We start from the raw sequence: 17,172 nt of genomic DNA on the forward strand, positions 1-17,172 counted from the left end.
TTCAAGTTTAATTGGGATTATGAACTCCATAACAATACCTTCATAAGCTAAGTAGTTTCATTGCTAAACGCTAAACATGTTCAAGATGAATGCTCTTAAATTCTTTTTTTTTTTCATTTCTTAAAAATTTTTTCTTCGAAGTTGTGACTTCCCTATTTATTTTAAAATATATATTCACTCTTGAACTTAATTTTATATTCTTGCTCATAATAAAGGTGCTATGTTTTACCAGCTTTATAAAAAATTTTTCTTCACAATTTATTCATTACATAACCCAATTGAAGCCCCCTCCCTATCCCCCTGTCCCACCCTTCCTCCCTCTTACTACCATCCCCTTCTCCTAGTCCACTGAAAGGGGGAGTTCTCCACTATTGCCATCTGCCCATACTTGTTAAGTCTCATCAGGACTGCCTGGGTCCTCTTCCTCCGTGGCTTGGCAAGGCGGCATCATCAGGAGCCACTTACTGCTTTCATCTTCATTCTGGAATTCCACAATTTTCAGACAGTGGATATAATGACATTTCTACTAACATGCAGTTAAGATTGTTTCATCATTTCTTTTGCTTTCTCAATAATTCATCTGGTAACTTCTTCAAGATGAAAGGACTAGTAATATTTTTTCAAAGTTTTATTTTTATTACTTTTAATTACGCATAGGTGTCTGTGTCTAAAATTGAACATGTTCACTTTAGAACAGATGTTGGAGGATGTGCAGAAATGTAAGATATCCTGACGCTACAGTTACATACAGTTGGGAGCACCCCCCCCCCCTAATGTGGGTCCGAGGAGCCAACCTTTGGCCCCTGGAAGAGCAGCGAGTGCTCTTAACTGAGCCATCTGTCCAGTCCAGTATCCTTGTCAAGACAAAGAAAGTCCAAACACACTTCAACTAGCTTCTTTCATCGTGCTTGGACAAATATCTCGTACATTTACTTGATAGCTAAATCATCCAGATGTTATTGTTTCCTAACCAGTTATCTTATCTTCAAAAATATAGACAGTCTAGTGCCAGGTGTGGTACATATCCTTTCAAGTTGTTGGTCATGGAGAATCTATAGACTTTCAAAACAATATAGATTCTTAGTTATATACTGGAACTTGATCATATGATTCTATTGCCAAAGGGAAAAAACAGTCACACACTAGGAGTACAAGACATGGAAAACTCAAACTGGTCTCATTGGTCTCTACTTGGAATTTAGTTGCTACTGTCTTGTTCTCATAGTGCCAAAAGTTGCTATACAGGCTGATGAATAGGCTGACTCAAACATTGCCATCAATATCAACAATCATTCTGGGAAGATATGCTTATTGTTGCAATGAATGTTATTGGGATAACCAAACAATTTCTGACTCAATGTAAGTCCCACTGAAAGAAAAGAACTCATGCCTGGTACTGTAAACCTAGCCAAAACCTGTGACAAGATAAAGGTCATAAGCCCTAGAGAGAAATCTACTACTACTATTTGATATGATACTGTAAACTTAGCCAAAACCTGTGACAAAAATAAAGGTCATAAGAAGACCTAGAAAATAATCTACTGCTACTATTTGATAAATGAACATAACATCAAGATAACTTCTAAATACTCATCTTTATACCCGAAAATTAGTGCATACCTCATTCCTAATCAGAGAAACTTCTCCTTTGCTCATAACCACATAGAATCATACATCCATAATTTATGTGCTTTTCCAACCAATGTTTGATCAGTCAGCTTAAGTTATGGAATAAATGCTATGTCTTGCATTTGTTGCAAAACAACAGAAACAATATTGTGTCTTTACTTACTGTGCTTAACGTCTGAAATTGGAGGAAGACATCAATTATAGTGTAATATAAAATGCTAAAAATCTATGTGATCTTCCATTTACTTCCAAATGCCTTCCAATTATTCTACCTGTGATTTAGCACTCTGGCTCACACACATTTATATTATAGACATTCATTTAAGAGGCAAACAGGGTCTTGTCTTGAGCCTTGGTATTTGGTAACATGTTTGTAGTAATGCTCTTTCACAAATATCCATGTGGCAGTATCTCTAATCAATTCTTGCTCAAGTGTCATTCCCACTGAGGTCTGTAATTTAAGTTAATCATACTGTATCCTACTGTATCCATCACCTTCTTTGTCTTTCTGTAGTGCACCCTAACACCTGTTTGAAGCATGCATATCTTCTGGTTTTGGAATTGACCCTGGTTGTCTAAAAAAGAGCATGACTGAGGCACTCAGCAAGTATGAGGACTCCATTCATACTCAGTAAACTATCACATATGAAGATAACTATATAATGTTGGCTATTAAAATAAATAGGTAGACACTGGCTAAATTTGGGCTGCAATTCAATTGTTCTTCTAATTTTCTTAACATCACTGCTATATAAATGAAGTTTGATGACTTGAAGAAACAACAGGTATCAGTCCTAAAAACAACACAGATGCTTCAATAAATACTAAAGAAAAAGGTTTGTTTTTTTTTGTTTGTTTGTTTTATTTCATGTGAGAGTCTAGAGTAGGGATAAAAAATATGTTTTTTAAGGTAACTTTTAGAACTCCAGAGATTGACACATTGATACTACAACAAAGACCTTATATTCAGAATGTCACATGCCTGGAAACTTGATGTCTTATAGGTTTTTACACATTCAGCTGTTTATACAGTCATGGTGATGAGACTGGATGGCTGTGAATTCTGACATTTCTAGGAGACAATATTGCATAAAACACCCTAATCTTCTACCTTTTAAAATATGCCTACTCTTCCACAAAGATAAAACCGATAGACATGCCAAAGTAGACAGGAAAGAGTCCAGAAGGCCTCAACCCTACAGTTAAATAACTATAGTCAAAACAATTGCAGGCAACTAGGGAATGTGGAATGTAAGAGAAACAGTCATCTCCAGGAAAAGCACAATAACTGTTTATGATAACAAATGGTCAGCCCTGAAAACATACATACAAGTAACATTGTATAGAAGGTTAAATTTGGGGTTGTACATGTGTATACCTATACATATGAAAACAGCCATTTGGAAGAGAACAAGAATGTGTATATAAACACCTAAAGAAGATAAACAAGAAAGAAGACCCCGGGGCAAGATGATCAACCCTCACTTAGAAAGACAAATGGGATGGACATTGGATGTAGGAGAAAACAAGTAACAGGACAGGGGCCTACCACAGAGGGCCTCTGAAAGACTCTACCAAGCAGTGTATCAAGGCAGATACTGAGACTCATAACCAAACCTTTAGCAGACTGCAGAGAATAATATGAAAGAAGGGGGAGTTAATATGACCTGGAGAGGATAGGAGCTCCAAAAGGACCAAATATATCTGGTCACAAATATATCTGAGACTGTTTCTCCAAGCATGGACCATGTATGGTTATAACCTAGAACCTCTGCTTGGATGTAGCCCGATGTAGCTCAGTATCCAAGTGGGTTTCCTTAGTAAGGGGAACAGGGACTATTTTTTTTTAATTTTTTTATTAATTACACTTTATTCATTTTGTATCTCCCCATAAGCCCCTCCCTCCTCCCCTGCCGATCCCACCCTCCCTCCCCTTTCTGCATGCATGACACTCCCCAAGTCCACTGATAGGGGAGGTTCTCCTCTTCTTTCTGATCTTAGTCTATCAGTTCTCATCAAAAGTGGCTGCATTGTCCTCTACTGTGGCCTGATAAGGCTGCTCCCCCCTCAGGGGGAAGTGATCAACGAGCAGGCCAATCAGATTATGTCAGAGGCAGTCCCTCTTCCCATTACTATGTAACCCACTTGGACACTGAACTGCCATGGGCTACACCTGTGCAGGGGTTCCAGGTCATCTCCACGAATAGTCCTTGGTTGGAGTATGAGTCTCTGGGAAGTTCCCTGTGTTCAAATTATCTTGTTCTGTTGCCCTGCTTGTGGAGTTCCCATACCCTCCAGCTCTTACTATTTCCCACTTCTTACATAGAATTCCATTCACTCTGCCCATCAGTTGGCCATCAGGCTCAGCATTTTGACATGAACTCAATGGCTAGCTCTTTGAACTCCCCCCCGCAAGGGAGGAGCAGCCTTGCTAGGCCACAGAGGAGGACTTTGCAGCCAGTCCTGAAGATATTTGATGAAACAGGGTCAAATGAAAGGGGAGGAGGTCCTCCCCAATCAGTGGACTTGGAAAGGGGCAGGAAGGAGATGAGGGAGGGAGGGTGGGATTGGGAGGGAATGAGGAAATGGGATACAGCTGGGATACAGAGTTAATAAAATGTTACTAATAATAAAAATAAATAAATAAAAAGTACAAAAAAAGAATGTGTATATAAGAGTACTAAGAGGGAGAAAAAGAAAATGTAGTTATATTATGATCTTAAAAATTAAAAATTGCTTAAAAAGTCAATTAAATGTAAGCAATATAGAACTAGAAAATATTTTTGTTAAATATTAGAATCACATTACTTGTGTATTACTGAAATGGGGGGGAGTAGAAAGTCCTACACATGCATATATATCTTCATTCTTTGAACATTTTCAGATTATGTTTGATGGAGATAACTTGCAAATAAAAAGAAACTGATAGGTACTTCCAGAATCAGAATTGTTCTTTAATCAGAACAAATGAAGGACTGCAGTCTTGCTGAGGACTGGAGATTGTGCCTACATGGCATTGGAATCTTGGGATTTTATAGGATAGAAAAGGCTGATGGAAAAGCCCATCAGTAGGTTGGTTCCCCTGAGAGGGGTAGATACAGTCAGGTGGTAAGTGGAAGCTTCCACGGGTGTTATGTCTGGTCCACTTTCCTATCCAGAGCGTCTCAGTCCACTGGAGGCTCTTAGTTCCCTAAACCTCCTTACAAAAATTTTGCTCAGTATAGAAAAACACAACTAAACATAATAATAAAATTGAAGTATATTAAAATGAATAGATTTCACACAATCAAATATATCACGTAAAACACTGAAATATAATTTGTGAAGAGTTTGTGGAACTAACATCAAAATATCAATACAAAATACTGTGTATTGAGAAACTATTACAAATGGATTAAAAAGATGAATAGGCTGCCTAAAAAGTAGACAGCATAAACATCAAGCTAAAAGAAGACACAACTTGGACACCAAAATTTTAGAAAGCATTTACTATATTTTTAATAATAATCAGGAGAAATGAGAATGTATATTGAATCCTCCCAACTGGAGAATGTTTGAGAAATTTAACAATGCCTATTCTTTCTGGAATATGGTAGAGTATTTGCATATTCTTAGCAAAATTGTGGTGCTGAAGCATTTGAAGATGAGTGAAGTTAAACATGAATGTGTCTTATAATGCAAAATTAGCATGCACCTAAAAGAAGCTCTATCCCTGGTGCATATTTAGACTTACATAATTCAATTTGTCACCGGGTTTTCATATTATCAAGAAAGTGGAAATATGCAATGATACTTTAAGAGTAGAGTAGATAGAAAGATTATGTCTTTGATTGGCACAAACTATATCAATAAAAACTGATGCTATACAAATCAATATGGATATGCTTAACAATGTTAGTTAAAAAATAAACAGTTGCAGATACACAATTATGTCATCTCCATCAAGATTTATCTAAACAAATCACACTGTGTAATTCTGAAGATACATACCTACCAACTGATGACACTCTACATAGGTATAAGATAGGTTAAGTTACAAGAAGCATTTACTGAGAAAAACTCAACTTTTCAGTATCAAAATATATTAAATCAGTGTGATGATCACATAAAGATTTGGAAATGATAATAACAGGCTCATTACATTATTTTATTTTTTTGGTTACGTTTAAAAATTATATTTGTAGCCCATGGATGTTCAGTATCCAAGTGGGTTACATTGTAATAGGAACAGGGTCTGTCTCTGACATTAACTGATTGACCTGCTCTTTAATTACCTCCTCCTGAGGGGGAAGCAGCATTACCAGGCCACAGAAGATGACAATGCAGCCACTCCTGATGAGACTAATTGACTAGGATCAGAAGGAAGGAAAAGAAGACCTCCCTTATCAGTGGACTTGGGGAGGGGCATGCATGCAGGGGATGGATGAAGGGAGGGATTGAGACCAGAAGACTGAGGGAACCACAGGGGAGAATACAAAGTGAATAAAGTGTAATTAATAAAGAATTAAAAAAAATAGACTTGTAGATAGGGAATAGGAAGGAAACCTTAACCATAGATGTCCTGAAAGATTCTACCCAGCAGGGGATCTAAGTAGATGCTGAGACTCACAGCCAAACTTTGGCACAGCTCAGGGTATCTTATGGAAGACTGGGGGGATAGAAGCACCAGGAGGGGACAGAAGCTCCACGAGAAGACCAACAAAGCCAACAAATCCCAGGGTTTCTTGCAGAGACTGATGCACCAACCAAGGACCATGCAAGGAGAGGATCTAAATCCCCTGCTCAAATGTAGCCCATGGCAGCTCAGTCTCCATGTGGGTTCCCTAGTGAGGAGATTAGGAGCTGTCTTTGACATGAACTCTGCTGCCCATTCTTTGATCACCCCCCCCCACACACACACACACAGCACCCCAGCAGGGCAGCCTTGCCAGGCCACAGAGGAAGACAATGCAGGCAGTCCTGATGACACCTGATGGGCTAGGGTCAGATGGAAGGGTAGAAGGGCTCCCCCTTTCTGTGGACTAGGAGTCAGGGTTAGGGGGGAAGAGGGAGGGAGTGTGAAGACTGGGAGGAGACAAGGGGCTATAATTGGAATATAGTGAATAAATTATTTTTAAAAATTATTATTCTAAACAATTAATAAATAAATCCCTAAAATTAATTTATAAATGTAGACACTGCCAACTTCATTACAATTAGGAAGCAATCTAACTCCTGAAGACCAAACAATGAACCAATTATATACATATATATAATTTGATATGTAAAAATAAAAATCATTTAAACAATGAAAAGAGTTAAAGTAGAGAATATAACTAAATAGTAAGAAAATGATTATACCTTTAAGCTAAGGATGTAAAATAACTTAACAATATGTAAACATAATCATTTTAAAAAGAGACAACACAATGTCCATGTCTTTATCACGAAAGAATCTGAAACAAGTAATGAATGGGTTAAAATATGACTGTGAGGTCAGAGCTGCACAGATGCACAGGAGTATCCATGCACTGAGAAGCTTGAAACATCACAGGCAGCTGTGCTACTCCCCTGACAGGAACTCTGCCCCTCCCTCTGCCCTCACACTAAGGAAACAATGGACCACCACTGTAATGTTACCTAGGAATCTCCCGCTGAGAAAAGGAGCAGCCTAAGCATCTGAGGTCAAGAAAGGGAGAGCTAGTACCCCAGGAATAGACTGACAAACTGTTAGTCCATTTTGCAGGAGGAACTAGAGCTAAGGCACTGAAGACAGGCAGGACTACACAGCAGCATCACCAAGGCTGCTTAAGTACCCAGAGGTCCTGTAATGTACTTAAATCTACTGTTCATGTTAGGGTACCAAAGATGAACTCGGAGTGTCACTGGACATTACTATTCTTCTTCCAAATGTGACCATATTGAATAAACATTTTGGAGGTTTGTTTATTTTCCCTCTTTCTCACTGTAAAAAATATACAGTATATCCTATGCAAATTTTTCAATTTCAAACATGCATCCAATGTGCAATGATGCCACTAGTTCAGTAAAACACTTGAAAGGTACATTTTTAAAGAAATGATTAGGTAAATATACAAAAGACTTTTATTGTCTTACAATTTGTATTAAAACAAATAAAAATTCTACTTTTATGAATGAAAAAAACCTACAAAAAAACTGTGTTAGTAAGCAAAATTATAACCCAAAGAATTGCCACTGTCAGAGCACTGGGTAATTACATATTTTATAATTCTGGGTCAGTGTAAGTACTAGGGATGCAATCATGTTCTACACTGATTAAAAATAAACACTATTCCTACTCCTGTTTCTACTCCTGTATCATGCTACACACACATACAAAAAAAAAAAAAAAAAAAAAAGCAAATACGATGGACTCTCCAGTGAACAAATTAATACAAACTAGTAAATTCTACATGTGAATTTAAAAATACAAAATATAAACAGTGACAAAGTTTGCTCACTTAAAACACGCAGAAGTTTGTTTGATAATAAGAACATTTTACAGGCCTGTAAGCATTTCTCAACAATCATTTCTGGATAATTTTCCTTATTGCACTTTTCACATCTTTATTTCTTAGACTATAGATAAATGGGTTTAACATAGGACTTACAAAGATATAAAAAACAGCTACAATTTTTCCTTGTTCTACAGATGTCTCAGAGGGGGGCCTCAGGTGCATGCAGAATAATGTCCCATAAAAGATGGTCACAGCTGTCAGATGGGAACCACAAGTGGAGAAGGCCTTGCGCCTCCCCTCTGCAGAACGGATTCGCAGGATGGCTGTAAAGATGAAAATGTAGGAGATGAGGATGATGGAGAGAGAGCAGGTGAGGTTGGATCCTGCCACCACAAACATGGCAGTTTTTTTCACGTAAGTGTCTGAGCAAGCAAGGACCATGAGAGGCGGGTCTGCACAATAGAAGTGATTGATCTCATTGGGTCCACAGAATGTTAACTGAAGCATCAGGACGGTCTGTACTAGACCATTGACAAAGCCATAAATATACGGTGTGGCCACAAGAGAGAGGCAGACACCTCTGGACATTTTGCTGGTGTATAACAAAGGTTTGCAGATGGCCACATAGCGGTCATAAGCCATCACTGCAAGCATATAGTAATCTGTGATCACCAGGGCTATAAAAAAGTGGAATTGAATAATGCAGCCAATAAAAGAAATGTTCTTTCTCTTGGATAAAAAGTTAACCAACATCTGAGGAGCAACCGTGGTGGCATAACAGAGATCTACAAAGGAGAGGTGGCTGAGGAAGAAGTACATGGGAGTGTGAAGCTTGCTGTCACTTCTGATTAAGAAAATCATGCTCACGTTGCCAATCACAGTGATGAGGTAGATGACTAGGAAGACCACGAAGAGCACAGGCTGCAGCTCTGCTCGATCTGTCAGCCCCAGGAAGATGAACTCGGTCACCACTGTGTAGTTTTCCTTTAACATTCTGCTTGCTCGGTTCCAGACAAGGTCTAAAGAGAAAGAAATTGAAATGCATGTGATAACCATTGTACACGTGACATGTCATTGTTCTATGTGATACTGAACCTTCTTCCTTCAAACTTGTAAACACACGTGGCATAGGAGTGACTCAGGGCCATGGAGATAGAGCTCAGAGGTTATGAGCTCTTATTGTTCTTACAGAAGTCTACCGTTCAGTTCCCAGCATCCATACAGTGTTTCACAACCACTTGTAACTTCAGAGTCAGAAACTATAATGTCCTTTTCTGTCCTCTGCAGACACAGGGCACACACATGCTGCACATACATACGTTCGGGCAAAGTATTAATACGTATAAAGTAAAATAAAAAAATCTAAAATAAATTAAAACAAATAGTCTACGAAAGGTGGGGTTAATTTCTTTAAAATCCCCCCAAATCACATAGAGCTGTGTGTGTGTGTGCAAGTTTTCCCTGTGTTTACTTTGTTTTCTTTGAACATAGGGGTATAAAATGACCTTTTACTCCAAACATACTTTTGACTATGATTCACAAAGTGTTAGGCATTAATTGTTACTTTGTCTTCCTTAGCTAATTGAGTTGAGGAATTTAACTGAAACATAGCACATGTCCGTATAGCATTCAACCTCTCTCCACACTCTCAATCCAGGGTATCTTCCAAGTTGTTCCCTCCATCTTCAACAGAGGTTCTCACACCAAATAGACTCATGAGCTTATCATATCAAGAAAACTTTCTTAATTTGTTTTTTAAAATCAAACTCATCTACATTTTTTCCAAAAACAGAAAAATAACTGTGTTTAGGTAGAGAGTACTAGTCAACATTTTTTATGTAAGTAAAATACTCATATATAAGCATATATTGCTTATGTAAGTGAATTAAATGCTGTGTATATAGATGTACATGTGAATACATTGGTGGTATCATGTGCTCATATGGGGCGTTGAAAAGTTTCTGCTAGAATGACAGGCAGGAATGAAAGAATACTGAGAAACAACGCCTCAAGCCATGACGATTTTTTGTATCTTTATCTCAGTCTAATACTCATAGAAAGTTTCAATAATGCTAAAACAATGAATTCTATACAGATTTCTAAAAAGCATAAATTCTGTATTCTTTTACATCATGCTGAAACAATTATCATTTTATGAATCCACCCAAGACAATATGGCAGGCATTAGTGCAGAAGTGAAGTGCTCATAGACACCGTATCATGGAACATGTCCATGCCTCTTTGATGACATATGTCCACACAGACAGGTTTGTAACCTGGCTCTTTCACAATAACCACAATACCACTGACAGAACAGTGTCATTTAGGTACTCTGTAAATGCACCACTCAAGGCTTCTTGCACATTACATTTTGCTGTTCTACAAATGAAGACTTAGGTTTTATAGAATAGGGTATTAAAATACTAAATAAGTCATATTGATAAATGACTACTTACTCTGAGAAGTGTAGAAGATCTTCAGTAGTGATATTACTAAGTCATTAAAGTTCAGTTTTTACCTATTGAAATGCATATCTCCACATTCTAAAATTAAATAAGAGTGTTTGCTATTCCTACCTGTGAGACGAGAGTGACTTTGCAAGGGCAGCACCAAGGTGAAGGATCTGAACAGTTTATAGGAGCAAGTTCTCATAAAAGCAATTCCCTAGGGTTCAATTATCACTCGGAGTAAATTGTTTAGATTATGAATAACCCCTAGCTTCCTGTTCTAAAACCCTAAATCCACTGAAAGCAGGAGTTCAGTCTTCTCTCCAGAGTCATCAGGGATTCAAATCTTCTAAGAATGATGAACCAAAGAACTCATTGTTTACTTTAGCTTGTGCTAAATATCTTTATTTTTAATTGTTATTATATATATATATATATATATATATATATATATATATTAATGACTACTAATAAGGAGCCAAGGGATGACCCCCTATTTAGCTATCCGGTGATAAATGGTCAATCCTGAAAACATATACACAGAAAAACAACACAAAATCAAATCACAGGTTATATTTGTATCTTTATGTGTTTTTATATGGACATGTGACAGTAATAATTAATAGAAAGGATTTGAAATTGATTTGAAAAGATGTAATAGGGCAGATAAGACACTGAAAAGAGGCAATAAGGAAGTGAAAATTTATTTATTTTATGTTTTGTTTTTGAGGCAGAGCCCTGGATACATAGCCTTGGCTAGCCTGAAACTCCCTGTGCAGACCAGGCTGACCAAGAAACTCATATTTGCCTATCTTTGCTTAGAATGCTAGAACTGAAAGCATGCATCATTATATTTAATTTAATTATAATGTAATTATATTAAAACTAAAATAAAAATAAAAATAAATAAAAAAAGTTAAGAATAAATGTAATAAATGTAATAAATATTGAAAAAGCACGTTTTCAAAATATAAAATAATTTGAACTATTGACTGGGCATTTTGGAGTCTAGAAAGTCAATTGACTTAGCTTGAAATTATTTTGAGCCTCACATCCAGTTTTTTAATAGAAATTGCTGTTATTCCCTGTGTATTCATAGACACAGACAGTCTAATGAGGAGACACATTTGCTGTTCCAGCTGTATTCCCTTTGTTCTCAGATTTCCAATTTTTTTCCCAACCTAGAGTAATGAACATCATGCATAGATTAACTTGCTGTTTAACACTGACTTTGACAAAAGGGAGGAACCAGGGAAATGTCAGAGGCAGGATAAGAAAAGAAAAGAAAAGAAGCCCTGTGTCCTTTTCCTCCCCCTCCAGACCCAGCAAGTGCATGCTGAGGTTTTCTCGTCTATACAAGTAGAAATCCTTCCTGAGTGTCTATAGCAGGAGAAAGTAAAAATGAGATGTTCTTTCTGGTTCCAGGTCTCAATGGCAATGGAGCCTGTAGCCACTCTCCTTGCCTCCTGGGGCCTCAAGCTTGGAATTTTTTTATGCCATGAGCCTCCACTGCTTAAACTTTATCTGAGTTATGATCTTTTTAATTGTCATTCATCATTAGATATTTTTAAGATCAGACAATAGAGGAGAACCTTGCTTTAATGCTAGTCTCCAATCTAGAACAGAGTGGAATATGTTATGTATTTAATACAGATTACAGTGGGGTAAAAATAGTCACAATAGGTATTTTCATCCTAATGTTTGAGGTGTTTCTGGTTTGCCTTTGCTAGTTATAGAAGCAAATGAATCACCTTCCATCTGTGTCCTGTCCAATTGAGAGTCATATGACATCAAATGTTATAATTAGTGGCAATATGTCAAGCAAATTCAAGTGTGACCATGCTGCTTAGGAATGATTTTCCTTTCTGTACCTCTGTATTGACATAACCTAGCTGGAGAACCCAGGACCAAGTCCTACTATGTCATGCATAGGCAGGAATGCGAAGTAAAGGAAACAGGAGCTGTTGTCATGAGTACGAGTTGGAAAAGCATTGACAACACACAGAAAAAGGTTTAGATGTTCATATATTCTGAACCACAAATAGCAGCATTTTTCAGGGTTACATATTTAGAATTGCATGACGTATGTCAGCAGCATTTCCTATCAACAGAAAAGTAGCAATATGAAGTTGTTTCTTCAGAACAGAACGGATACATATGCTGTGAGTAAATGGAACAGGGATAAGAGACTGAGTGAAAAGTGCTCCTAAATTAGGTAGTGTTTATAAATCCAACCATTTTAGTAAAAATGCTATTGCAAAAAAGTTACCGGTTTCCTTCTGTGAAGTTTGAAATCTAGCAAAACCAAGTTATATTAATCTATGGCTATGCAAACAACTTTCTACAGAGGTAATTCTACAGGGGAACTAGAAACACACAGTATTTACTGCAGGAAATAAAGACAGAAAGACAACTAACCAAGAAGAACTTCTGTTTCAAAACAACGGTGACGTCATGTGAAAATCTGACACAAATAACTTGAATTCACAAAGAGAGATTTTATATCATATTTTTGGGAGTGAGCTGTAGTTTGCTTCAAATTAAACAAATGCAACCTTAAAATAATTGAATGTTATAGATGAACATCACTTTAATTATGTGGGGAGTATAACTTCCTCTGTACAAATAGTGTAATGGGATCAAATATGAATCTTTTTTATGTGTGAGCTGGAAAGGTGACGCAGCAGTTAAGTGCTCTGATGGTCTTCCTGAGGACCTGAGTTCAATTCCTATCACCTTTATGATAGCCAGCGACCATCTGCTAACTCCACTTCCAGAGAGATTCTTCATTCATTTCTGAGCTGCACAGAAATGACAGCCCTCTGCTGCACAAACACATATGCAGACAAAACACTAATTTACATACAATTCAAAAAATAAATCTCAAACAATAAATTCTTAAAAACCCAACATGCTAACATTCCTACACTATTACAAAAAGATATGCAATGGAAATTTATGCCTTTTTATATAAAAGGGTACATACAGAAATACAAAGAAATAGTTTAATAATAAATAATTCTAAATGAATAGGAAAAATATAAACATTACAGAATTAAAATAGGCAAAGGATGGGACATGTCACAAGAGAAACCTAAAGTACACAAACAAATGTGAATGGTAAAACATGAGTTTTATGCACAAACAGCTGTACATTAATATGTCAAAAGAATCAAATTACTGTTGATTTGCGAACACTAGACAATGGTAAAACACTAGAGCAGCAGAGACTGAATGGAATGCGCACTCAGTAACAGAAGAACACCAAGACAAGCAGGTGGAGATTTGGAATTTCAATCAAGATGGCACGTATAAAAATTCACTCAGATCAATCAGATCATTTGAAAGATTCACCGTGGAGTAATAATCTGAGATATAGCCTTGAAAATTTTAGGAGTGAACACATAAAAAAATTTTGCAGAGAAAGAACAATGGATGGTGAATTTCAGACACATAAGTAAAGGAACTTCCACAGCACTTGACAATTTTACTCTTTTTTAATTTTTTATTTAACTTTTATTAATTACACTTTATTCATTTTGTATCCCCCCTTAAGTCCTCCCTCCTCCCCTCCAGGTCCCACCCTCCCCCCCATTCTGCATGCATGCCCCTCCCCATGTCCACTGATAGGGGAGGTCCTCCTCTCCTTCTTTCTGATCTTAGGCTATCAGTTCTCATCAGAAGTGGCTGCATTGTCAGGATTCCAGGTTATCTCCATGGATAGTCCTTGGTTGAAGTATGAGTCTCTGGGAAGTTCCCTGTGTTCAAATTTTCTTGTTCTGTTGCTCTCCTTGTGGAATTCCTGTCCTCTCCAGCTCTTACTATTTCCCACTTCTTACATAAAATTCCATTCACTCTGCCCATCAGTTGGCCATCAGGCTCAGCATCTGCTTTAACAGTCTATACTGCAGAGGCTTTCAGAGGCCCTCTGTGGCAGGTTCTGAGGTTGTTTCCTGTTTTCTTTTTCTTCTGATGTCCATCCTCTTTGCCTTTCAGGATAGGGATTGAACATTTTAGTTAGGGTCCTCTCTTTTGCTTAGTTTGTTTAGATGTACAGATTTTAGTGGGTTTATTCTATGTTGTATGTTTATATGAGTGAGTATATACCGTGTGTGTCTTTTTGCTTCTGGGACAACTCACTCAGGATTATCCTTTCCAGGTCCCACCATTTACCTGCAAATTTCATGATTTCCTTATTTTTCATTGCTGAGTAATACTCCATTGTATAGATGTACAACAATTTTATTCTTGCTAAAACTACGTTCCATGTACCACATTAACTTCATAGAGCAATGGCAGTATCTCCTTCCAGTTTTAGACTTTTTAAATTCAGTCTTAAAAATGAAGGATAATATCTAATTTACAAGTAGCATACACTTTGTACTGTACTACATGGCATTTGTGAGAAAAAGAAATTAAAAGTAATCGGTGGCAGAAAGTAATTTGCTAATTTGAAATTCCCATTGACTAAGAAAGCAAAGGTTGCAACCCTCAGCTTACTTCATGAATACTTCCTTCTTGACAACTTTCCTTATTGCTCTTTTCACATCTTTGTTTCTGAGGCTATAGATTAAAGGGTTCAACATTGGACTTACAAAGATATAAAAGACAGCCACAATTTTCCCCTGCTCTACAGACTTCTCAGAAGGGGGCCTGAGGTACATACAAAACAATGTCCCATAAAAAACAGTGACAGCCATCAGATGGGAGCCACAAGTGGAGAAGGCCTTGCGCCTCCCCTCTGCAGAACGGATTCGCAGGATGGCTGTAAAGATGAAAATGTAGGAGATGAGGATGATGGAGAGAGAGCAGGTGAGGTTGGATCCTGCCACCACAAACATGGCAGTTTCTTTGACATAGGTGTCTGAGCAAGCAAGGACCATGAGAGGCGGGTCTGCGCAATAGAAGTGATTGATCTCATTGGGTCCACAGAATGTTAATCGAAGCATTAAGATTGTCTGTGCCAGACCATTTGCAAAGCCATAAATGTACGGTACAGTTACAAGAGAGAGGCAGACACCTCTGGACATTTTTCTGGTGTATAACAACGGTTTGCAGATGGCCATGTAGCGATCGTATGCCATCACTGTGAGCATATAGTAATCTGTGATCACCAGGGCTATAAAAAAGTGGAACTGTATGAAGCAGCCAATAAAAGAAATGGTTTTTCTCTTGGATAAAAAGTTAACCAGCATCTGAGGGGTGACATTGGTGGCATAACAGAGATCTACAAAGGAGAGGTGGCTGAGGAAGAAGTACATGGGAGTGTCAAGCTTGCTGTCACTTCTGATTAAGAAAATCATGCTCACGTTGCCAATCACAGTGATGAGGTAGATGACTAGGAAGACCACGAAGAGCACAGGCTGCAGCTCTGCTCGATCTGTCAGCCCCATCAAAATAAACTCAGTCACCACTGTGTAGTTTTTCTTTAACATTTTTTCTTACTGACATCAAACAAGACCTTTAAAATTAAATAAAAGTTTATTTGGATATTTGTATTCATTCATTATCTCCTTCATACTATTTGATTAATTGTCCTGTTTTCTCAAATTGCTAACATACATAACATAAATAACCTTGTGATCATTGGACTGATATTATAAATATCTAAATTAATAGAGAAATGTTGATAGATTATAGAAAGAAGCCAGGTACAATTGATTCATTCCTGTAATCTCAGCACTCAATTAAGCAGATGTAAGTGGGTCTCTGTGCATTCTAGGCCAGCCTGGTCTACAAAGGGAGTCCAGGACAGCGAAGGCTACAGAGAGTAATCCAGTCTTGAACACAAACATACAGAAAAATAGAAAGGTAGATGGTTTATCATTATATAGATAGATAGACAGATAGATAGATAGATGGATAGACATATAGAGAGATAATACATGGATATGTTTTAAATTAATCAATAGATAGGACTGATACATATATTACATAGAAAGATAGATGATAATTGATAAAGATGGGTAGATGATAGATAGATGGATAGATAGATGGATGATAAAATTGTAACTTTAAAATGACCTTCTAAGAATTTTTTTCTGCAAATCTTTTTATGTCTCAAGTGTCTTTTGGTTAGCAAGTGTTTATCACATTTCTTTATTGTTTCCCTGAACACATGGATGTAAATGTTTTCGTTTGAAAATGTGATCCTAATTTTGTGAAGGATTTGAACCTTATCCGTTTCTCACAAGTAAAAGATTTTAGAAACGTGAAACTATAAAAACTGTGCATAGCCTTATGAAATCAAGATCTCTTCACATGCCTCTCTGGTCTCCCATGAAGGTTTTTCCAGCTATGATTTTCTCCACTCTTGCCCAACCCAAGTAACCCTTTATCAACAAATAGTTTTTAACTTTCATACACTGCTCAAGCTCTCTTTTTCTCAGCACATTTTGCTCATGTAGAATATAATTCGTGTGGAACAACAAATGTACCTTACCTCCTTCATGCATACAAAAATATCTGTAACTACACTCCACGTACAATTAATATCATGTTTTTATAGCTGTTGACATACCTTGGTGGCATTCAGTGTTCATGATGGGCTGGTGTCAAAGTCAAAGCAAACGTGTGTCTACAGCCTCTGGTAAAACAGCAGGAGACAATGTGACAATCCAAAAGGGAGTCCTCAAACT

General features: G+C 37.3%; 2 protein-coding genes across 2 annotated transcripts; both read right to left on the reverse strand.

The window, feature by feature from the left end:
- Window positions 1–8,156: 8,156 nt before the first annotated feature.
- LOC129671529 (olfactory receptor 1030-like) lies at window positions 8,157–9,080 on the reverse strand. Its single transcript, XM_055600575.1, has one exon. It carries the CDS (start codon window positions 9,078–9,080, stop codon window positions 8,157–8,159), a length of 924 nt encoding a protein of 307 aa, XP_055456550.1.
- Window positions 9,081–15,030: 5,950 nt separating this feature from the next.
- LOC129671534 (olfactory receptor 1030-like) lies at window positions 15,031–15,969 on the reverse strand. Its single transcript, XM_055600583.1, has one exon. It carries the CDS (start codon window positions 15,967–15,969, stop codon window positions 15,031–15,033), a length of 939 nt encoding a protein of 312 aa, XP_055456558.1.
- Window positions 15,970–17,172: the final 1,203 nt, after the last annotated feature.

This window comes from Psammomys obesus, unplaced genomic scaffold (genome assembly GCF_907164565.1).
Source record: "Psammomys obesus unplaced genomic scaffold, mPsaObe1.curated_primary_1811, whole genome shotgun sequence".
Taxonomy (NCBI): Eukaryota; Metazoa; Chordata; class Mammalia; order Rodentia; family Muridae; genus Psammomys; species Psammomys obesus.

Excerpts from the sequence above, each read along its gene's own strand:
- LOC129671529 (XM_055600575.1), bottom strand. The coding sequence starts at position 9,080 with ATGTTAAAGGAAAACTACACAGTGGTGACCGAGTTCATCTTCCTGGGG.
- LOC129671534 (XM_055600583.1), bottom strand. The coding sequence starts at position 15,969 with ATGTTAAAGAAAAACTACACAGTGGTGACTGAGTTTATTTTGATGGGG.